The 24,519-nt window shown below is 33.9% G+C and overlaps 2 protein-coding genes across 12 annotated transcripts in view; one reads left to right on the forward strand and one right to left on the reverse strand.

Annotated features, from left to right (window-relative positions):
* The window catches only part of LOC123709296 (facilitated trehalose transporter Tret1-like), a 34,704-nt gene extending 16,541 nt beyond the window's left edge, over nucleotides 1-18,163 (forward strand). For 5 of the 6 annotated variants that reach the window (XM_045660512.1, XM_045660509.1, XM_045660511.1 and 2 more), the window contains 6 exons: nucleotides 3,628-3,763; nucleotides 5,263-5,491; nucleotides 13,661-13,817; nucleotides 16,215-16,607; nucleotides 17,201-17,487; nucleotides 17,766-18,163. In XM_045660512.1, the coding sequence (XP_045516468.1) occupies nucleotides 3,673-3,763; nucleotides 5,263-5,491; nucleotides 13,661-13,817; nucleotides 16,215-16,607; nucleotides 17,201-17,487; nucleotides 17,766-18,078 (1,470 nt within the window). In that variant the 5' untranslated portion in view covers nucleotides 3,628-3,672 and the 3' untranslated portion in view covers nucleotides 18,079-18,163. Of the gene's footprint in view, nucleotides 1-3,134; nucleotides 3,182-3,627; nucleotides 3,764-5,262; nucleotides 5,492-13,660; nucleotides 13,818-16,214; nucleotides 16,608-17,200; nucleotides 17,488-17,765 lie in introns of those variants that run through there. The other variant, XM_045660513.1, reaches the window with a different exon arrangement.
* A 175-nt stretch (nucleotides 18,164-18,338) lies between these two features.
* Nucleotides 18,339-24,307, reverse strand: LOC123709302. 6 transcript variants are annotated; one of them, XM_045660522.1, is made up of 5 exons: nucleotides 24,165-24,307; nucleotides 23,712-23,749; nucleotides 20,490-20,628; nucleotides 18,821-19,715; nucleotides 18,339-18,662 (listed from the first exon to the last, which is right to left on the reverse strand). In XM_045660522.1, exons 1-5 carry the CDS (start codon nucleotides 24,184-24,186, stop codon nucleotides 18,653-18,655), a joined length of 1,104 nt encoding a protein of 367 aa, XP_045516478.1. In that variant the 5' UTR covers nucleotides 24,187-24,307; the 3' UTR covers nucleotides 18,339-18,652. The 6 variants fall into 6 exon arrangements, 4 of the variants coding, with proteins under 4 accessions (XP_045516478.1, XP_045516480.1, XP_045516477.1 ...); XM_045660524.1 differs by lacking the exon at nucleotides 18,821-19,715 and having other exon boundaries at nucleotides 18,342-18,662; XM_045660521.1 differs by lacking the exon at nucleotides 18,339-18,662 and having other exon boundaries at nucleotides 18,669-19,715.
* Nucleotides 24,308-24,519: the final 212 nt, after the last annotated feature.

Below are 24,519 nucleotides of genomic sequence, written 5' to 3' on the forward strand. Positions count from 1 at the left end.
CGCTAATATAACAGAACCTAGTATTGTCTTTTGTTAAAATAGCTTTTACACATTAAGAAAAACACACGCGACTGTGGCCTGTCTTACATAGGGCAAACTAAACGCAATATGTCCAGCAGACTCAAAGAGCCCTTGGGTAGAATGCCTGGCGAACCCCGAGGGCCCATCTTAAGGGCGTATGAAGGTCTGAGGTGTTTTTAGTGGGTCGGGTCTCGCTACCCCTCTGAATAGCAGAGTGATTTGAGTGTAGACCCATCCCCACAGTCCCCGCGTCAAGCTCGATATCCTTGGCGCGGGCCTGCGCAAGCGCATTTTCACCTCATACAAAAAAAAAGCAGACTCAAAGAGCACATTGCGGACATAAGACATAGACGACACACAAAATCAGCAGTCTGTGAACACACACTAGATAGGCCTAATCATTACATACGCTTTGACCAACCGAAAGTACTTGCGAAAGTAAAAAGATTCTTCCCAAGATTGGTACGTGAAGTCCTTGAAATAAAAAAAACACCCCAATTTCAATAGAGAAGACGGCCTAAAATTATCAAACACCTGGGATCCAATTATATCCAAATTAAAACCCCAAGACATCCGCGAAAATAGAGGACACCGTGAGTCATTTTTGCAAAAACCCGTCATCTTTTAGTCGATATCAACTTCGGGGCAATAAATACAGATAACACAACTTTCTCTGCAGCTGCTTTCTCTGATACTTTTGATATTTAACACATTTTGTCTTCAGTCACCGTGACCACGCACGCTGAAAAGCACGCGAAACAAATTTAAAATTTAGAATTATGTAAATAATGATAAGTTTTTAATAATAATACATAGCTTTAATCCGTTCAAAAAGTGTTTTTCATAACAGAACCTGTATAATCCAAGAAAGAAAGATAATAAAAGAACATGATAGAAAGAGAATAACTACTAAAACTAAAACTCGTTCCGCAATCTGCATCATATTTGCATCTGCAAATTCTAAAAAATGGTATTTCATTCTAGTAACTTTCTCATTCTCATGTTGTATATGTGTAATAGAAACAACAGGTAGCTTAAGTATGACTTTTCGTGGTCTTATTATATATAACATTTTTACATAATATTTAGGTCCGCGTGTCTTTCGTATATTTTTGATTCAAAAGTTTGGCGACGTTACAAACGAAAAAAAAGTTTCATATATAACAGATTTAGTAGTAATATAATCAAATAAATTAAAAGGACCTAATTAGGAATATGCGATACCAAAACAGCATACAATCGGCTCTTAAGATAGTTCTTAGTAGCTATGTTTAATTGTTTAGTGTGAGTTTAATTGTTTCCGGATAGGCCTACAGAACATTGTAAAAATGTATATTATATTGTGAATGATGTGTGATGATATCTAACTGAATGATTACATAAACGATGTCCATAAGGCCAAGTTCCAGTTGTATATAATTTCAAATTATTTATCAACGCTTTTCTTGGGATATTATTGAAAAATCTACAATTTGGCAGTGGGTTGTACATTTTTGCAATACCGTTTTGTATTTTCAATTACCTTATGAATACCGGATTGATGTAACAACAAAGTAATCGTACAACTCAATGATTTGTTGTTGGGTTACAATACATTAAACACTTGAAGTATCAGTTTAATTATAAATTCGTTATTGCGGATGCAATTGCGCTAATAATCGTCGATTAGCCTCAATTTCTGTTATAATTACTTTAAAACATTAATAGTGAACTTGTTTTACACAAATGAATTTGTTAATGCAATGCAAAAAAACTAATAAAGTTCAATAAAATCTTGTAAATTCGTTACATTTATTGGTACTATGAAGTGGATGATTCCCAAGAGTCATCGACTCTGAAATGGAATTTGGTTCCAAATACTTAATAATTAATTGACTTACTTCTCTAAGAGAGTATTGATTCAAATATATATATATATATATAATATCGCGTCCTTCTTAATAAATACGTGGTATAAAAAATATACTAAAATCCGTAAATTCGTGCTAAAGTTTTCCTATATAAATTTTACTATAGTTTCGTATAAATCAAAAACATAGTATCTGTGTATGCATTAGCACTAGAACTCAAGGATATTTCATAGAAGTTCAACAGTTTTAGACGAATTCTATTCCAGCCACGTATGTAGCTTCTGTTTAGTTTTGGTTTTGCAGTATATACAACATTTCAATATGTAATCATTTTAAATAGAACGGCTACCTGATATACTATCTCGAAAAACCTGTAACGTGTGCTTTGCAATTAGTGCATTTATGTCCACGTTCCACCTTGACGTTTTTCACGACAGAGCGGTTATTAAAACACCTTGTCGTGCACTACCACTTCATTGAACCAGCTGCCATACAAGTTATTTCTGAAAAATCAAGAAAATATTGTACCACCACACTACCACCAAAACGTGCAAACTCCTGGTTATTGGGTTGTCCATGGGAGGCGGTAAACTTTTAACCAAGTGCTTGCTACCTCCTATCCCATAAAAAAAACAGTAAATTGCATAAAGAAGTATCACTCATCTAGTCATTGCTATTTGACGTCTAAAATTATTTGTTTGCGTCATATTGCGCTGCCTAAAATCATTTAATGTTCTTGTAGTATACGGTACAATACTCCACTTTTCAGTGAACTGATTGTTCTACAGATGCATCATGGTCAGCATGATAATCATGCTTTGAATTAGTTGAACGTTATTGTATGATTTCAGGATTTGAAAGCAATTATTATGGTATTGCTTTCCATTTATAAGATACGTAAGCCTGAACTTGATGAACGACAAATACTTTTAAATAATGTTGAAACTTTTCTTAGTTCTTTTTAACAAAAAGATATAACCATACCGGGTAAAGTTCAACCAGTTGTCGTTTGATCTTTTTTATATAAAACAGGAGGCCAACTGACAGGTGGCTCACCAGGTGGTATTTGATATTCGCCGCCCATGGACCCTCATATTGCCACAACGTATTTATTAATACCAAAAAGGATTTATTTATTCAATTTAGTCGAATTAGTTCGGAAATACTTTAGTGAACAGCTCGTTCCATATGTAGGGGCGCACTGCAGAAAATGCCGCTCAGTCGTGGTACGGTGGACGTCAAGGTCTATGTTTTCTATAAATAATTATACAGCGTTGTTATTGCGCAACCTTTCCCAATTAATTAGTGATGTATGTTGCTTTAATTGCGTTATATTGATATACTTCAGGCATTTAATATAAAAAACATACATATGGTATTAAAAGTGATTTCTAAACTTATCATTGTGAATTAATTATCTTACTACAAAAAAACATCGGTGCAAAATATTTTTCGTACTTACAATATAATTGTAATAGTTTCAATAATTGATAAATTTTACTGCGCTTACGAGATTAATGAATTATTATGTACAGTGTACAATGTATTTATTATAAAAAATAGATTCTAATACCGGGATTCTTTACAATAAATTTAACATAGATATTGACTATACGATCAGATTTCTGAAGTAGTGCTCTCTGTGGTTCCAAAATGCCCGCCAAAGATTACTGTCTATCACATGCTCCTATATTTCAACAAAGGCTTAAGATCAACAAGGCTTATGTTTGAATGTTTAATAACCTTTCTTTCTTAGGTGATAGCATGTATCGCTCTGGACTTTCTACTGGTGGGTCTCGGGATGTCCATCAGCTTTGTGACCATGGTGGTGCCAGAAGTCCTGGATGCCAGGGAAGGGTTGTCGCTCAACAAGAAAGAGGCATCATGGTTCGGTAGGTACAGCCACATGTATATTAATATATTTCAACAAGAAGTTATTTAGTTAATTACATATTCTTTCTTACCTACTTAATATAATAGTATTCGTAGTTAAAATTATAAGGTACATTCGAATACTATTATAAATCCGGTAAAGAGAAATTTTTTCGTTTGTACAAGTCAATCTTGTTATAAACTACATTCTGTCTTTCTTTGTTTTTTTGTTTATTCGCCTTTCGGCCACGTCAAATGTTACGAATACATCACCTTTTCTTACATAATAAATTTTATATTTCATTTTCAAATTCTCAAAATATATTTATATATGTATAGCTTAAATTAGTTTTATATTATAGCCGCATTTCAATGTGGTTATTTTTTTTATATATTATTAGATAGGTTCCGCTTAAACTTTAAATAGTTATAAAAATATATCAATAAGGACTACATTAATAACAAAATATTTCGTAGGAATCACATAAAGTTTTAATTACATACTGATCAAGACACTTCCGACATAATTTAAATTATATACAGGTCATGTAATAAAATAATGATACATATTTATAGATTTGGACTTTACCTTCTAAATGTGTTTATTATTATCAAGCAGTAAAATAAAACTTTGGTATTTCTACACTAATATTTTAATCTGTGAATTACATTAGTTCTTTCCGATCAAAATTTATTTTTGTATATTGGCGCGCTTTTAAATAATTGATATTGATAAAACAGACTAGCTGTTCTAGTTGAAAGTTGAAAACAATCGGAAATTTGATACAGATATAAAATTGTGTTTAATCGTAAATTACCTTACACTAATTATAAATCTGTATTTGGTAATTTCATCAATTGCTTAGGTCAATGAATCAAACGACTATCTACCGTGGGTAGTATTTGATTACACCTAGATATATATGAGAGAATGTCTTATAGTAAAATTATTAGCTGCCGCAAACTTCGTTTCGCCTTAATTAGTTTTTTTTTACTTAGCCTACCTTTTTAATAGTTATATAGAACGTTTTCTTTAACAAATTATACAGAATTATTATTGCACAACCTTTCCCAATTAATTAGTTATGTATGTTGCTTTAATTGCGTTATATATACTTCAAGCGTTTGATCAAAAATCATACGCGCCGAATTGTAAACCGCCTCCTTCGGGTTTCTTGAAATCGGCTAGTATTGATTTCCGCTATATTGTAATATTGTATATTAAATACGGTTACTTACTACTTAATCCCTAATGCTCTGTCTAATTGCCACATTTTTAGTTACATGCCAACATATGGAACATTTTGAACATATAAACAATTCGCTCCTCCGGCATAATATAACTCTAAGTACTAAATTTTTCTATTTTAAGTTTATATTTTTAAAATTTTTCTGTCCATAAAATTTTGCCTGAGAGTTCAAATACATTAAAAAATACTCGAATTGGTCCAGCCGTCAATCAAATTTGCGATTCCTTTTTATTAATATCGATTATAACAGTGATTAACAAAATTTTCAGGTAGCATGGCCTTTCTTTGTCAACCCCTCGGGAGCATCTTCTCTGGGCCATTATTGGATTACTTCGGACGAAAGAAGGCTCTATTCCTGGTAAACATACCGCATCTTGTCGCGTGGGTGCTGATGTATACCGCATGGAATGTGCCTTCTCTTTTCATCGCTAATGCTTTATTAGGTATCGGTACGGGGATAATGGAAGCTCCTTCAATCACTTATGTTGGTGAAATAAGGTAAAAAAACTTATTGTTTTCAACAGATTTTTTTTTTGTAATAATAATAAGAAATCATTTATTTGCAAGAAAGTGGTACAAATATATCGATCAATTAATTTTTAAGAATTTAATTCTCCACAATCAGCCACACAAAAATATGCATGCAAATGTCACATTCATTTCATAAGGCATATAATAAAAACGTCAACACAACATCAAATAATAAGTTAAGGTATTTATAATAACTTTTAGTCAAACTCAACCTAAACTCGCCCACGCTATAAAGGCACCTTGCCATTAAAGTTTTAACCTTCCCCTTGAAAGCATTACACGGCAGTGATCTAAAACTTCCATGAAGGTGATTTAATAGTTTTATAGCCATGGCGTAATATTTTTTTAAATAAAAGATAACGTAGTACTGAGTTCATACTGATCAATTAATAAGAGTCTCGTTTTAGATTTTAGGATTATTTGTATTACACAGACACATAAGCAAACTTCTTCTGTCCATGTCTCGAAATGTTGCCCTACGTGATACTTATAAATGTGTTTACTTTGGAATGCAGCATAATGGTCTGTACTAAAACTAAACGTTGAAAGGATTGTGTTATTTATATATTAGGTCCTTACATATGAAATTGGCGTATTTCGTACTGGCCATTTTAATCACGATGTTCTCCTCTTTGGTAAGGAATTCCAAATTCAAATTTGTACAGCTATTTACTCATGTATTTGAGCTTCGATGACCGTCATTCATTTGGTTATTTCTTCTGTTTTTTTCTGCTTGCGTCACTCATTTTACAAAATGGAAAACTTAAAGTATCGCATTATTTACGAGTACGAGTTCCGCCGTGGCACTAGTGCTGCGGAAACGACTCGAAGGGTGAATGATGTGTATGGCGGTCATGTTGCAAAAGAAAACACAGTTCGGTTTTGGCTCCAACGTTTTCGTTCTGGAAATTTCGACCTGCAGAACAAGCCCCGTGGACGGCCTGAGACCCAAGTTGATAATGAAGTATTGAAGGCTATTGTGGAAGCGGATCCATCGCAAACCACGTCCGAGTTAGCTGCAGGCTGCGGTGTTAGTGATAAAACTGTTTTAATTCACTTGAAGGAAATTGGGAAGATTAAAAAGCTTGAAAGGTGGGTACCTCACGAATTGACTGAAGCAAACCGGCAAACGCGCGTCGACTGCTTTTTTTTATGTAATAGCAGGCAAACGGGCAAGAGGCTCACCTGATGTGAAGCAATACCGCCGCCCATGGACACTCACTTTGCCAGAAGGCTCGCAAGTGCGTTGCCGGCCTTTCAAGAATTGGTACGCTCTTTTCTTGAAGGACCCTAAGTCGAATTGGTTCGGAAATACTTCAGTGGGCAGCTGGTTCCACATAGTGGTGGTGCGTGGCAAAAACTGCCTTAGAAAACGCTCAGTTGTGGAACGACGGACGTCGAGGTGATACGGATGGTATTTTGTATTTTGCCTTCACGTCCGATAATGAAACTCAGTTGCGGGTATTAGACCGACCAACTCTTCTGAACACTCCCCATGGTAAATGCGGTAGAAGATGCAGAGGGACCCAACATCTCTACGCAACGCCATGGGATCAAGCCGCACGGAAAGTGATTGGTTGTCGAGGATTCGCTCTTCGTTGAATACGGTCAAGTGGAAGGAGCTAGTACTGGGGAGCTCCCGCCCAGAGGTGAGAACAGTATTCCATGTGGGGCCGAATTTGCGCTTTATAGAGTTGCAAGCGGTGGCCCGGAGTGAAGTACCGTCTCGCCTTGCTGAGCACACCAAGCTTTTTGGAGGCTAATTTAGCCTTCCCTTCCAAATGATCGCGAAACTGGACGTTATTCGATATGTCAACGCCCAATATTCCGATGTTAGCTTGGCTTTTAGGAGAGTGCCTTCAAAGTGGGGGTTTAGTCTACCCCAGTCCGAGACTCCACGTAAAAGAGTTTCGACTTCAGACACAAATTTGTTCCGGCACTCATCAACAACAGCCCGAGAAATACCTGCCCGGCCCGTGTAAAAAGTATCCCCAGTGCTATCGTCCGCGTAGCAATGAAGGTTGCTAAGTTGCAACATATCATTAATATGCGGAATAAACAGGGTCGGGGATAGGACACAGCCTTGTGGGACACCAGCATTGACGGGTTTAAGGTCGGGGCATGCCCCCGTCGATGACGACCTTAATGCTCCGATCAGCGAGAAAGCTGGAAATCCAGTTGCATAATTTCTCGGGGAGCCCATAGGCTGGAAGCTTCGAGAGCAGTGCTCTGTGCCACACCCGATCGAAGGCTTTCGCGATGTCCAAACTTACCGCCAGCGGCTTCCCCTTGGACTCAATTGCCTCTGCCCACCTATGTGTAAGGTATACAAGGAGGTCATCATCTGAGCGACCACGAAGAAAGCCGTAATGAGAATCGCTAATCAGCTGGCTGCCCTCTAGATACCTCAAGAGCTGGCCGTTAATAATGGTTTCCATTATTTTGGAGAACAAGGAGGTTATTGCGATTGGGCGATAGTTGGACGGATCAGAGCGATCGCCTTTTTTAGGGATCGGGTGTATCAAAGCTGTCTTCCAGCACTTCGGAACAGTGTTGATGGAGTACAGGTACTGGAAAAGGCGCGTTAGGACCGGAGCCAACTCAGGAGCACAAGTACCCAGCACAATTGGGGGATGCCATCAGGCCCGCTCGACTTATGGATTTCCAGGGAAAATAAATGTTTACGGATAGCCCGTTGCCGGAATATAACTTCAGACATCGTAGTATCACACTGCAATAATGTCGGTGGTTCCTTCCTCTGATCATCCAAAGTTGAGTTTGACGCAAAGAGACAGCCTAGAAGATCGGCCTTCTCTTTTGCAGTATGGGCCAGTGAGTCATCCTCCCTATGCAGTGGTGGAATATAGGGCTGACAGAAATTCCCTTGGACAGCTTTGGCAAGAGACCAGAAGGCTCGAGTTCCCGAAGGAAGGTGGGCCAATCTCTCACCAAACCTGGCAATATGCTCTGGCTTTGCCTTAGCGATTTCCCGTTAGGACCTAGAGGCTGAATTGTATGCTTTTTTAAGTTCGCCGATAGCCGCATCACAGGATGTCGCCGCTTCTGCCCAGGCTTTAAAGCATTCACGCTTACAGCGCAAAGCCTCTTTGCATGAACGCCTGCGTTACATTACTGAACCGGCACAATAATGAAGGTATTTTAAACCGAATCATTACTTGTGATGATAAATGGATTCTTTACGATAATCGGAAGCGCTCAGCGCAATGGTTGGATCCTGGCCAGCCAGCCAAATCCTGCCCCAAGCGAAAATTAACCCCAAAAAAGTTACTTGTAAGCGTTTGGTGAACTAGTGCCGGTATTGTTCATTGCAGTTTTCTCAAATCTGGCCAGACTATTACGATACGGCCGGTGTCTATTGTCAGCAATTGCAAACCATGATGGAAAAGCTAGCGGCTAAACAACCTAGGCTGGTCAATCGCTCCACGCCACTGCTACTTCACGACAACCCTAGACCACACACTGCACAACAGACGGCTACCAAATTAGAAGAGCTTCAATTGGAATGTCTAAGACATCCTCCGTACTCCCCGGACCGTGCTCCAACAGATTACCGTTTTGTTTCGAAATTTGGACAACTTCTTGCAAGGGAAAAAATTTAACTCTGATGGGACAGTCCAAATCGCCTTCACAGATTTTATTGATTCCCGTCCGACTGTTTTTTTTAGTAAAGGGATCAATGAACTACCTATGAAATGGCAAAAGTGCATAGAAAACAATGGTTCATACTTTGATTAATTAAATATATTATATTTAAAAATATTCGACTTTTTGTTCCTCCCATACAAAACGCGAATTTCATCAAAATGAAATAATAAACACTTAAATCTAAAGCGATAAAAAATGAGTTGGCCTTCGTTTCTTTAAAGTTGTACAGTTATATATTACTTTTTTATTGCCATTGACTATAAAAAATTATAAGTTATTACCGGTGGATAACAATGGATTCCTTGGTTTAATTAACAGTACTCAAGAGTAGATTATATATCCTTCCCGCCATAATACAACCAGTCACTTATAATTTATCATTTGTCATTTATGTGTATTCATACAACAAAAAAATTTCAGGCTACCTAAAAACTTACGTTTACTGTCTTCTATCTGCTCTTTCTACCAATATCGTATGGGACTCGTACACAAATTTTTGTTTTTCTTAGAGTAATTTTCCAATATTTTTAGAAAGTATAAATTAATGCCAACATCCCGTAATAAGTGTACCACGACACCTCGTAGAACATTGAACTGAGTTGTAAGAGAACTTTGCCTCATAGGTATCAAGTCTATAATTAAACATTAGTTAAAATAACTTGAATTTGTCAAAACGCAAACTATCGACTTTTAACAACCCAGTCCTCCGTGACCGTATTCTAATGATACATTCAATGCAAGCATCTAATGAAAATATTTGAATGAATCCATGGAAATCCTACACAACCTTATTGCTAGTATTTTCGGTGATATTTATTATAAATATTGTTATAAAATAGAAGTGTGCACGTGGCAGATTATGCGAAAAAATTGGACATAACAACCAGCATGAACTGCAATTTTATCCAAAATATTCAGTCCGAATCCGAATATTAGAATCTAAAAAAAATATTATTATCTTTGTAAAACTATTCATTTGGGTTTTTAGAAGTGAGTTGAGAAGAAACCAAATTGAACTATTAATTTCTGATAAACAGAAAGTCAAATAAAATAAGGTTAAACACAAACAAAAAACTAAGGGGTTGAACCTTATTGCCTGAAGGGTCACACTTAAGAAAATAAACGATAATTTTTATATATATCTTATGTACACGCGTTAGAAGTTATACTGCTTTGGCGTAACAAGATAAAAATATTTCAACAATTTTATCTTTCACCATATTCTACGTTTGTAATAAAAACGACACTAAAAATATAAAAAACTAAAATGTCGACTTTTGCTTTCATCAGCGTGTCGCTTTTTTGTAACAGTGTGTGCGCGCATCGTAAATTTTTTAAACTCATAATTTTTCCCCAACGCGCCAAAAGAAACTTCAATAAGTTTACATCAATATGTAGTAAGAGTATCAATTCGGTCTTAGTTCGGTGTTAATATTGGTTAATAAACAAAAAAACTATGACTATACATAGAAACATACATATTTTTAAGTCGAACTTAAGAAGACCGAAGTAAGAATTGGAGAAGACCGAAGGGGAGAAATTGGCTGTGCCATAAATCATTCTGTAACTGTTTAGGAAAAAGACCTTTTGTATGGTAATTAAGGTTTACAGTAATTTACCAAAACAACTAAAAGTTCTTCCAACTAGAGGCTTTAAAAATCGTCTTGGTGGATTACTTTTGAAAAAAATGTATTATTCAATAAATGGTTATTTGCGTGACACACTGTAGTTGATATAAATTTAATATCGTTTAATATGATATGTACGATACAAATTATATAAGAATTGACCAATTCATATGACTAACAATGTAAAATGATGGCAAAAATCCGTCTGTTCGGTTTCAGTCAGTCGGTTCGGTTTAGTAATGAATAGGATCCATACAAATAGAAAAACAAGTAAAAAACCAATATTATATCTTGACTGTACTGGTTCTATAAATAATGCAGATGAGAAAACTGAATGTCTGAATAACGTAATTCTATAATCAAATGTCATATTTAAATCAAAAATGTTTAAGATAAAAACAACATTTACTAGCAATTTATAGTTTGTCACTCCTACATGTTTTGCATTAATCCCAGATTAGGAAAGCAATTAAGTAGTGATAACAGTTTTAAAAAAAGCACATTCCTCTGAGTTGTCACATAAGTAAATATCTAACTTATTATTAATTCAATGTAAACTAGTTTAAAACGTGATAAACATAATAGAATCAAGTTTTGTTTACTTGAGTTTCTAAGTAAATAATATGAAAGAAATGAAGATGGATAAAACGTGATACTTAGACAATTGGTCTGTTTTATTATTTAATCAAATATGTTTAAAATTTATTGAAACAAAGTCTGTTTTTAAAAATTTCTCTGGAATTACAAAAAACGATTCTAGTGTACCCAAAGCGTTCCTAATAACCACACCGAATACTACAAAAAAATGAGTTCCATCCATTTCATGTACAGCGAGTACAATCCTTATTACCTCGAGATTATGAACCTCGGGTTGCTTTTTGCCAAACAATAATTCAAAAACACCGAGAAGACCCACAATTCTTAGAATTTTTTTTATGGTCGGATGAATCAACTTTTAAAAAAGACGGCTACATGAACCTACACAATCTGCACGAGTGGCACGTCGAAAATCCACGATTGATGAGACCAGACAGATCACAGTACCGTTTCAAAGTTAACATGTGGACTGGAATTTTGAACGGAAAAGTCATAGGGCCTTTTGAGTTACCAGAAGTTTTAAATGCTGAAATTTATTTAGATTTCTTACAAAATCATTTGCCCAATTTGCTGGAGGACGTGTCACTTACTATTTTACCAGATATGTGGTTCCAGCAAGATGGTTGTCCAGCGCATTACAGCCGCTTAGTTCGAAACCACCTTAACGAGGAGTATCCAGATAGATGGATAAGGCGGGGTGGTACAATCTCGTGGCCCGCCCGCTCACCCGATTTAAATGCTCTTGATTTTTTTTACTGGGGAGCAGTAAAGGAAAAGTCTATTCCAAGTCGATTCAAAATGTAGAAGAGCTTAGACAGAGAATAGCGGAAGCAGTAGAATTTGTGAATAATGGACGATTTGCCCGTTTCATTTCACGATCTTTTTTAAGGAGATGTCGAGCCTGTATTGCAGCTGAAGGACGGCAATTTGAACATCTTTTATAAAAAAAGTAATAAATCTAATCTTAAAAAAGAAACTGTCTATTTTACTTATTTGCGTCCGTATGTCGTAAGCGTCACTATCTGTCTCGCTCACATTTTATGGAATGTGTCTCTCCATCTTATTTAAACCACGCTGTGGTCATTAGGAACGTTTTGGGTGCGCTAGAATCATTTGTTGTAATTTCAAAGAGATTGTTAAAAACAGACTTTGTTTAACAAAAAAAATTCTTATGGCCGATCTAAGAAATAATGGACTCAGTGTTATACCACTGTAGAATCTTTATTAAATGAGCCAACTTTTTAAGCTACTTGCCAAACTGGAGTGGTACATTGTTTTTTCAGGACGCTCAGTTGAATTAGTGCGAAAATTAATTTTGAAAACTTACGGTACGGTATAAAATTACATTTTCCTAAAAGTTGGAGTGATCAGCACAGAGTTTAGGATCATAGGTTACATAAAACACTATTCGGGATGACGTGAGAGAAAAAAAATTGGCTAAAAGTAAATATTTGTAACAACAGGAATGAAAAAACTGTCACATGGTGTGCATTTTCTGGACAAACAAAAAAATATCCATAACTTCAAAAATACATGATATATTTTTTTTCTGATAACTGGTGTGGCATTACCTATGAGAAAATTTCGACTTGACGTCGACTTTTGGGACACCCTGTATATGCAATTAAGTTTGTTGCAGCTGCAACATTTAGCAATATTCGATTTATATATTATAAATTGCATATGCTAATAATTACTCAACATATTTAATACACATAAATGTAATATTGAATATTAAAATTTGTTCAAATAAAAAGATAGAATGCCCTTAAACAAATGTAACAAAAAAATAATTCAAAAAAATAAATCAATGGCGCTACCACCTTATCTCGGCCTCAGATTTCTGTACCTGTCTGATGATCATTTGTTAATCTAATAGGCAAGCAGGTGATCAGCCTTCTGTGCCTGACGTACCCCGTTGACTTTTTGGGTTTATGGCAAACCGGTTTTCCTCACGATGTTTTCTTTCACCGTTGGAGTGAATGTTAAATGCGCTCATAGAAAGAAAGTCCATTGGGGCACAGCCGGGGATCGAACCTATGACCTCATAGGTTGAGTCACACGCTGAAGCCACTAGGCCAACACTAGTGCTTAAACACTAAACTCTTTGCTGCTTAAACAAATATAAGGCACCTAAAATATTTCTACTGATTCTTTAAAAATTTTGACGATATATAATAAATGTTTCTTTGTTGTACATCCACATAACATGTCATATCTAAAAGTGTTTTTCATCTCATTTCAGTGACCCATCCATTCGAGGGATCCTTACGACCCTGACCAATTGTTTCACCTCCACCGGAATGTTCATTGCATACTTGCTGGGTACAGTCCTCACCTGGCGGCAAGCAGCACTTGTATCACTGACAGTACCTATAGCAACAATGCTATTGGTGCTATTCGTAAGTACCATTTTATTGATATCGCCTACATTAGTCATTAATAGGTGTATAGATAAGTTATCTTACTTAATACTTTTGATGAAATCAATATTAGGGATGTGCATGACTCAGAATCGGAGATCACAAGAACTTAAGTTATCGCGGGCCTTGACAGGCTCTCGGTGTTTACATTAAAAGAAAAATCATTCTATGAGATAACAATTTAAACTGACTCACGTTTAAACTCTTGTAATCTAAACAAAAAATAAAGAGTTAGTCGCCAGGTTAAACCAGTTTTAATTCCAGTTAAGTTCCAGTGTTACGAGTTTCTTGGTCAAAGACGTGTCGGGTTTTATTAAGATAGAATAAATAAACTTTTAACAACCATTAAAATTAGCCATCTTAGATATGACAAAATACATTAAAATCTATGTTATATTCGTTTGCTGTATAAATTGGATGAAATATGTATTTTTATAAATATTACCTTTACCTGCACCGATATACCGAATGAATCAGAGTTTTAAATAAATCTCTAAATTGAACTTCTTAAACATTGTTTATGGATTGAGAGCGTTCGCTTGAGAGTTGTTTCTCTCTCTTAGGTCGGTAGCTCATGTCTATGCGTCTTGATCAGCAAATAAATATTTGGTTATATTGTGTCAATGAGCAGTTTGGCCTAGTGGCTTCAGTATGCGATACTCATCCCTGTGGTCGTAGGTTCGATCACCGGCTATGCACCAATGGATTTTCTTTGTATGTGCGCATTTAAGATTAGCTCGAACGGTGAAAGAAAACATCGTGACGACGCGACGGCATGCATCAGGCACAGAAGGCTGATCACCTAATTGCCTTTCTATTAACAAATGATCATGAAACAGATACAGAAATCTGAGGCCCAGACCTATAAAGGTTATAGCGCCATTGATATTGTGTCAATGTCAACCAATTTTTTATACATAAGCATCAAAAAAGCACTTTAAAATATTGTAACATCTTGTTGGTTGTTAAGAAAAACAAATGTCAAAATATTTTGTCTTGAAGGCTGGCTATACGTCTTCGTTTATTTGTATACCAACACAAACGGCTTTAACAGGCTTTTACGTTGTTTGAGAAACACTACGACCAATGAAGGATACGAAGTTACAACACCTACTATCCGGGTTGCTATGATATAGGTTGGCAATTTTTTTTTAATGCTACGCGCAATTTTTTTTTTATAATAATAAACATACATTTCCAATACTAGACCTTTGACTATAATACCTACTGCCTTTTATGACACAGCAGAAATTCCAAGCCATTTTGCCCACCTAGTGGTGAATGATATTATGTGACTACTTAATACAGTTTCGACCGATTACATGGTTTTTGTCTTGGTTTCTCGTACTAATCTAACAATATGTTAATCTTTTTTAATTTCATATTGAAAGAATATTTTTTTAATTCAAATCAAATTTTATTTATAAAATCAGAAATAAACCGGCATGCTTCATACCCAATTAGGCGACGGCGTGTGTCAGGCACAGGTGGCTGATCACCTACATGGCTATTTGTAAAAAAAACTATTTATCACGACACATATGCTGATATATCCAGTAGCGCTACTGGATATTTTTTTGTAATAGCTTTCAGCTATGTAACATCAAATATCTCCTTAAGTTAAATTTCAATACCTAAGCGTTTCTTCAATAAACCAAACGAGCATATTTCAAAAATAAACACCTTCGTTTATCTAAGGTCATAGTAGATATAGTATCTTATAGATCAGTATTTCAAAACTTGTCGACCCTCAAAAGGGTTTTGTATATCTATAATTATCTATTTCGAAATGTCCATTTTGTGTTTTATGATATAATTATCTGGAAATAAATGTATAGGTTTACAAACACTATATTATATATTAAACGTTTGTGATTTTATTTAATTGAAATATGCGTTTATCGTTCCCGTTAATTTTGTCTAGTTCGATTATTGTAAAAACAATAATTTGATTTAAATGAAAGGCTGGTAAATGAAGGGCTACCGAACGTCATCTTTATCTTAAATATTTGGGTTTGTCACATACTGACATGTAGATAAGAAAATCTGTGAAAATATACATATATACATATAATAAATCTCAAATATTAACAGAGATTATCTAATTTCATTTCATTTTAAATGCACTATTTGTTTTTGTTTCCGAATATTCTGTATTTTGTATTTTATTGTGTCTAAATCACACACAAAATATATATTTTTACCAAACTCTAAATGCAGAATAATACATCTATTTAAAATAATATCAAATGTTACATTGGTCTCATTGTTTAATGTATATCTAATCTATTTGGTTACATTATATTTCTTTATATTTAACGTAAACCTCAATTCTATGTAGTACATACATAATAAAACCTATACACGCCTTTGCAGGTTCCAGAAACACCGATATGGTTACTCTCCAAGGGCCGCCAAAAAGAAGCGTTGCGATCGCTGTGCTGTCTTAGAGGGTGGGCAGAGCCAGAGGATGTAAAAGAGGAATTTGATCAACTTGTACAATACAATGACCTTATTCAACAGTGCGTCGTATGTACAAGGGATGGAAAATTAGACGTAGAACCGTGCTGTCACAATTCCCACAATGTATTCAAAAGAATGATTAACAAATTCAGAAACGTACTATTCGTTAAAGAAACTATGAGACCTTTTGCTCTAGTTATGGCATATTTCTTCTTCTATACGCTTAGTGGGTTGTCACCTGTAAAACCTAACATGGTGAATGTATGCAGAGCGCTTGGTATGAAATATGACCCGAAAAATATTGTGGTAAGTGCTTATATATTGTGTCTTTTGCCTTTATAATATAGTAACGTAGTCCTTTTAAAATGTTTGCACTTAAAAAGCGAAGATGTATTGTGATGTATTTACTGCCCTTTTTGTTTGATCAATGATGTTATAACAATTTTTGTTTAAATTTTGTTATTCTTTACACAAAATTATGGAATCGATTCAAGTTTCGTAATTCAAATATTACGGACCGAGATTGGATAACCTATTTTATCCTTTGTTTTCGTTCTTTTTTAATTTAAATATAAATACAACTTATTACTTTTATTATTTTTATACCTTTCTTTCTTGACCTTACTCTGTAGGACCTCATTGGGTCAAACACTACCTTCGAGTACTCCTACTAACCCACCAAGTTTTGGCAAAAAGGGATTAGCTAATTACATTAATTATAATCAACCTTTAAAAACTAACAAAGAAACTAACCATAGAAACGTGTTTGCCCCTAATTAATGAGGTTTCATTATTGAATTGAAGATTCTATAGAGGAACGCACTACTAACGTCAATTAACTCAACTTACACAATGCATAAAATAAAATCTGTTTTATATATTCATTTTATCATTTTCAGGTTGCAGTTGGCGTAGTGTTTATAATAATGAACATCTTATCAGCAGTAATAGTTAAAGTTATTGGAAAACGAAAGTTAGTTTTATTCTCACTTCTGGCAACTGCCTTTTGCAGTTTAGCTTTAAGTGTGTACGCACGCACAAACCTTCCCATAGAATTGTTCTCCTACGAACCCAGTACTTTTCCCAACAAAGGAGAGATTCTGCCGGTATTTTTATTCATGTTGCTGGTATCGTTCAGCAGCCTTGGAATACCGTGGGTTCTACTGTCTGAAGTCTTTCCATTCAGGTAAGTCTAATCTACTTCGACCTCTGTTTATACGGTGTTTTCAATGGTCATTGCTATTAAACATCGCAAGAAAGCCTTGAAAATCCTATAAGGTGTCAAACAACTATTGTGTTTTGTTTTAAATATATAGATAAATATTAGAGATGTAGATTACCTTGTATCTTGAATCGAGCTCGTGAATGTGATTTAAACATTAATAAATAATGATAACATTATATATGACACCTACTTCTATTACTAAAAAAAGGTTTAATTTAATACAAATTAATATATTTCAGGGGCCGTGGGTTAGCCACAGGTCTAGCAGCTGCCCTTAGCTACGTAATATTTTTCGTAGCAGCAAAAACAAATTACAATCTGGAAGCAAACTTTCACATCAGTGGTGCTTTCTTTTTCTACGGAATAATTGGTATAATTGGAACGTGCTATCTTTACTTCTTTTTACCAGAAACGGAAAGTAAGACCTTGGTCGAAATCGAGGCATATTATAAAGGCAACCAAAAAATATTTGCAGACGACTTTTTTATCAATGCATTCAGAAAGAAGAACTGCCTAAATACTGATGTCAACAAACCTATGCTGGTCAAATAACTACCTCAAACGGCAATTGTTTATGTTTTAGATGTATAAAGATGAATTTAGTAAATAATTTGTTACACTAAGAATTAAGTTTGTTAATGAGATTACATTATTTTTTTAAAGCTGTCTTTGATTTCATTACTAGATAACCCGGTGAACCACTATATATATATCCTTAGAGAATGGTTCAGGAGTGCAGACTATGTCCCATTTTGTTGTGTAGCAAATAGTCATAAGTACTATATAAAAGCTAAAATCGAATGATACAATTTCTTAAGTATTTATATTTTATGGTATTTGTAGAAGTACAATTATAATTCCTATTTATATTTTTTCTTGTTGTGTTAATATTCTGAAGAAGTCTCGTGTTTCTCCTGTTTTAGTTGTAGCCCAAGTTAGAGGTCTTCCACAGTTACTTTTAAACACGTTGAAAATATTATTGTTATCCTCTTCTGTTGGTTTGTGTAAATCTAACTTGACTATTTCATCAGATGAAACACCTAGATATTCGATTTTTTCGTCTTGTCTATTATCCGTTTCATTTGCTTGTTGGTCTAGTTCTTCTTTAATTTCAGTACATTCAGATTCATTGAATTCTGAAATGTATGTTGTTTTTTAGCATATATTTTATAATGGGTATGGTTTTACAATGTACATGTAGTATCCATAATATATGTTTTTGTAACACGCAAATAGACTACAGTTAATTTTTTTAATTAAAATAAATTATTAAAACCTAGTACCAAGATGGTACCTATTATAGTTTCTAAATCTCTTAAAATCTGTAATGGGTCTTCGAGTTGTCCTCCAGGTACTTGGTCTCTGACACTTTGTCTTACAGTTATGAGTTAAACTCTTTGTAGTCCTTCTTCTTGTAAGAAATATATAAGAGTATATTGGAACCGTTACCATCTTAGTGCGATACGTTAGTGTATATATAGGTTCTACGATATCTAAATCAGTAGTATGATTCTTATATTCTTCAGTAGATAAAAGTATTGAAGTTATTATTGGTGGTATGGCTGTTGTATAGGTGGTAATTGGTTTGGTTACTTGTTCTTTTCTACTATCACTTTTTGAGCTAATAAAGGTTCTTAATTTGTCAGTTGTTGTTTCCCAAGTGATCGGTCTTCGGTTGCAGTTAATTGGACAATGTGGAGCTGTCGTTTTATTTGGTGGCAGTATCTCTACAGAACTCATAATAACTGATGCTGTTATATTATCGGACTTGTTCGAATTTATGGTTACATTACTTTTTTTACAAGGTGTAAAAGTGTGATTATTATGGATGTTCTGGATCGTTGAAGAACTAAACGTTTCTTCTTCCGTAATCTCTGGATAAAAGAAATTGTAGGCAGTACTAGTAATGGTTATATCAGATGTCGTTTCCCAAGTTTTTGGTCGGTTACAGCAGATTACTTTCACCTCATTTGTATTATTTTTCAAATTGGTCACAGTTGTAGTTATATAAACTTCTAGAGTTGATTGTTTATGCAGTGTGGAATTAACTTTGTTTTCATTATCAATATGCGTACTTAATTCATTAAAATTTATTTCATCTGGATCTTTACTATCATTGTCAGATGTTGTAACAAACTTAGTGGAAAAATCCAAAAGAGAACAGAATAATAAATATGTTTCTTGATAACCTGCAAAGTTTTATATGATCGAGAAAAATAGTGTGATATATAGATTTTATCTTCAATGAATCTGTGACTAATCTACTAACACTCGATATAGATAGAGGAGCAAAACCAGATAAGAGATTTAATTATTTTATTTCGGAAGAAATTATATATTTGATGTTAGCATGAATAATCCGGAACCCCAGTAGTACATTGGCTGGTTGCTTTTATCAAGTACTCTGAAATAAAACATTAGAATATCAATATCTAGTTTTACTCCAAAACCTTCGGATATAGACTCTATCATCGAAAATTAATATCAGTACAAGGTCAGAAAATAGGTGACTTTTTGGGTATTGCCGGTTTCCTCACGCTATTTTCCTTCAGAAACAGAAACCCCTTCGGTGCAAAGCCTACGACCCCAGGGTTGAGAATCGTACTCTGAAACCACTAGGCCAACATTGTTCAATGTTAAAATACTAAACCCATGACGCGATTATAATCATTATATTAAAAATAATCTTATTTACCGTTCATAAGTATTTTATTTAATGAGGCACAATACGAGTAACATTTTGTGCCTCATTAAATAAAATATCAAAGCATTGCGCTATAATGATGCAAATTCTGATGTACCCTACATTATCTCTTAATTAAGCTTAATACTTAATAGTCTTGACAGGTAGGTAATATAGAATAGTAAAAGCAAGGAACAGATATTTTCATGAATTAAGTTTTTAATTTTGTACATTAGTTAACACGAGTTCCATGCGTGATTTTATGAAAGGGGTAACATACGTGTATTATAATCGCAGTTATACTCATACATATCGCATTGGTCAAGAAAACTGCGACGAGTACATCCATCAGGGGACGATGCGCAAACCACTCTGCTATCATGAATACAAGTCTTCGCCATGTTGCAGTAGTTAATAGGCTGAAATTAATTATATTTTAAGAATTTTCTCGTGCTTGCTATAACATTATTCTAGCTATGATATTTATCATTCAATCATTCAGTACAAATGTACTGAATGATTTGTTCGGATAAGCAGCCCCGTTATGTAAAATATAGGATGTTATGTAAGTAAAGTAACATAGTATTGTCTTTTGTTAAAATTAAAATTTAAAATTTAGAATTATGTAAATAATTATAAGTTTTTAATAATAATAGCTATTACATAGCTTTAATCCGTTCAAAAGTATTTTTTAGTAAAGTAACAATTTTATTTATTGTATAAATGATCTTAATATAAAGGAATTTGGTGTGGTGGAAATAGAAACTTTACACAGTTTTTCTGTCCACCAGGACGTAGAACATATTTAAATCATTAACATATATACTAAGGCCAGTGACATATAAACTATAACATTCAAACCATTAAAATTGCACGTAAAACGTCATAAACCAATTGAAACATTGACGCGCTATAGGTAGCCGATGCAAGAAACCTGTTCTTGTCGAGAGTTCTCATTTATATAAATGATTTTTGTAGTCTAGACCCAGGTGCATTATCATCTTCAAGATCGTACATTCGAGCCTGCTCGTATGGTGAAAGTGGAGGTTTTATATTACAAAGAAAATTCTGACTGAAATTAAGACGCAAACTTAATTTGCCTCTATGGTTCAGGCAGGTTAAAATAAAGGTAAAAAATCATATATTTAAGCTACGCTTACCTTTTAACTAAACTACTTTTAACTAAAATTTGAACAAACTCTAATTAACTGGTTAAATACATTAAATGCAAAATCGTACGTGAAAGATTTTTTGTGAAAATAGTAACAATACTTTTTCTGACATAGTCTTTTTAATGATTTATACAAATAACCTAAGTTTCTTTGTCTCTTATGAGTCATTGTAATCCTTGTCTCGTTTATAAAGTAAAAATACCTTATCTATCCCTATGCCAACTTCTAAACGAATGTATAATGTTGCAATAAAAATGCCACTATTAATTATTATAAATTTTGATACATAAAATATTTTTTTAGATATAAATCAAAGTGCCAGAAGTGCCAGAAATGCCACTAACTTTCAGTATAATGATTGTAGGATAATACAATACAAAAATCATAAACACTTAACGTTAAAATGTAATTGCGTATTTTTTTGTAAATTTTCAGTGATACCAATTAATTTTTATTCGGCTTTGAGAATTCTCAAGTAGTGACGTCATCAAGTGTTTTCGCTGGTGTTTTTACTTTTTAAATTAATTGATATTTTCCGGGTACAAAGGGCGTCGCCCAACTAAAACAGAACTAAACAGCTATATTAGTGGGAATATATCCCCAATTTCCGAAATAATAAATATATGCGTCATGTCTATGGCATATTTCAAGTATTAGTTAATCTGTGACAGTGCCCGCTTTAACGCAATGTTTTTGGTGCCAATTAAGAAATTTTAAATTTAGTCGCAATTGATATTCTTCCAAACAGTCCGAATTTACTATTACCGAATAATGTAGTCAATCACAGACCGAAAAAAAAGATATGCATAATATAATAATAAATTCCGATTAAGGCATGCCACGTACTACATATTACTCAATTTATAATATAATATTAAAATGCTATGCGCACTGTCTCGAGATAATGGCAAACGCAAATGACTTTTTAAATCTCATACTTGTTCTTATTCTTATTCTTATACATATTAGTTCTTAAATTTAGGTAAACCAAAATAATGGACATTGAAATACTTGTTCAAAATAAAAAAACGTCACTTGTAACTTTCGGGGAATAATTATCAACGACATTTAATATATCTATCGACTTTCCTTATCGCACACCTGTAAGACGTTCACCTAGAAAACGCCTTAGACGGGTTCTAAATCGTACCAGATAACTAGAGTTGCTCTGTAACAGACGTTTCTAGAATTCGATAGAAGCTTTCCTCTGCTTTGGTGACTGAAAAACTCTCAAGCCATTTTAAAATCATTTAATCCAACTTCGTATCAAAACTACTTAGCTAAATTGATGCAGTATAATACAATTTCCGCACATTAAATGATACATAAAGAAAAGTACTGCCAAGCTAGCCGGAACACGTTACTTAAGTTAAATAGTGTTGAACCTAATTACTTTACTAAATAACTATGAAATCGATTACTTTCATAATTAACGGATATATATATATGTAATATGTATGCAGTATGTGCGTGTGTAAACGGACCGTATCGTAAACGTATTACATATTTAAGTCGTTATCAGATCACGTCACAGGCCAGCTTAGAATAAAATAAGTTCTTATGTATTCTCTACTAGTAACCTACATTTATTTAATAAATATTTTCTCATGATTATTGCATGTGATTTATAAAAAAATCTTAGACAGCCAGCATCTTATACAAAACTTTTAACGGTCTATAACTTTACTTAAGGGCAATATGCCGACATTTTTCTAAACAAACACCAACCACAATACATCACATACACATTGCACACCTTCTTTTTCGCCCAATGCTTTTTCTCCTTCATCTTCATTTCTTTAATCACTTTCTTAAAAACAAAACTAACTAACGATTCAATTACATATTCACTAACAATCTTAAGCAACATCTCAACCTGTCCTTTGCTCAAATGGAGAGTAGTCTTATTGTGCAACAGTAATTTTATTATAAAATTTTAAGTGTTACGTAGAAGTTATTATGTCCAGTACCTAAAATAATTTATACGTCAAATGGAGGACGTCTGCTAGCTGCCCACAATACAAGGAATCCTAGTGTGGAACCTAATGCACTTTCTCTTTTAATCAAACATAATTTTTTATTGTATAATAGAATTTTTTAACTTTAATTTTTCAATTATATATAAGACATGTAAACTAATCAAAATTTATTTAAAAATGTAATGGAAATGAACGACAAGGCCTTCGAAACGAATTTTAATGGGATTCTCATTAGAACACAATAAAAATGAATCAGCAAATGTAACAAAATATGATTCTGTAGCAAAATTTAACAACAAACAATTTAATTTTTTAATATACAAATATAATGTTATTTGATTGATTACATACATAAGACAAATGTTGTTCCGACAGATGAAGCAAGACGGCTGAAATATAAAAATTAACATTTTAATTTCCCTACAGACAAACAGAATAAGAAAACCTGTCTGTGAGTAACTTACAAACTTCGTTGATCACTAAATGAGGCTAGGATAAGATACTTTTGTTTTTTCTTTCTCTAATTTTCAAAACAATTATGTCAGTTATATCTCACTAGTATCAAACCCAGAGGGAAATTTCATGCATCAATGCAAATTGAGACATTTACAAAGTACTCTAGCATTTCAGAGAATAAATTTCAATTGATATTTTTTAGTTTCGTCAATAATTAAAAAAAACAAAATTATTTGTTTAGCTTTAAAAATGAGGGTTATGTAAAAATAATGAATATATTACGATGGCTATGTAATTGCGTGAGTTTGTGGAAGACGAAACAAATGTGTACAAATACTTATTACTTACTTAATAAAAAGAACAGTAACATTATTCGGTCTTCTACAGCATGATAAATTGATAAAAATAAAAAGGCATAGAAAATCGAAAACGATAAAACGAATATAAATCATATAATTGAAACAGGACTGAACGAACGTAAATAGCGTCGTACGTATTTATTTATTAGGAGTCGTTGTTCAGTATATTCAAGGATAAATTTACGTTCGAAATTCAAAACCAAATGATTTCTAGCTGACAATAAATAAAACAAGAAAAATACATGGAATATTAGAGAAATTTTGATGGTGACCTCTGCAATAGATTTTTTGTTGTGCAGTAATAATTAACAAGTGATCCATTAGAATAAATTATCACACGCGAA

Source organism: Pieris brassicae, chromosome 5, assembly GCF_905147105.1.
Source record: "Pieris brassicae chromosome 5, ilPieBrab1.1, whole genome shotgun sequence".
Lineage (NCBI taxonomy): Eukaryota > Metazoa > Arthropoda > Insecta > Lepidoptera > Pieridae > Pieris > Pieris brassicae.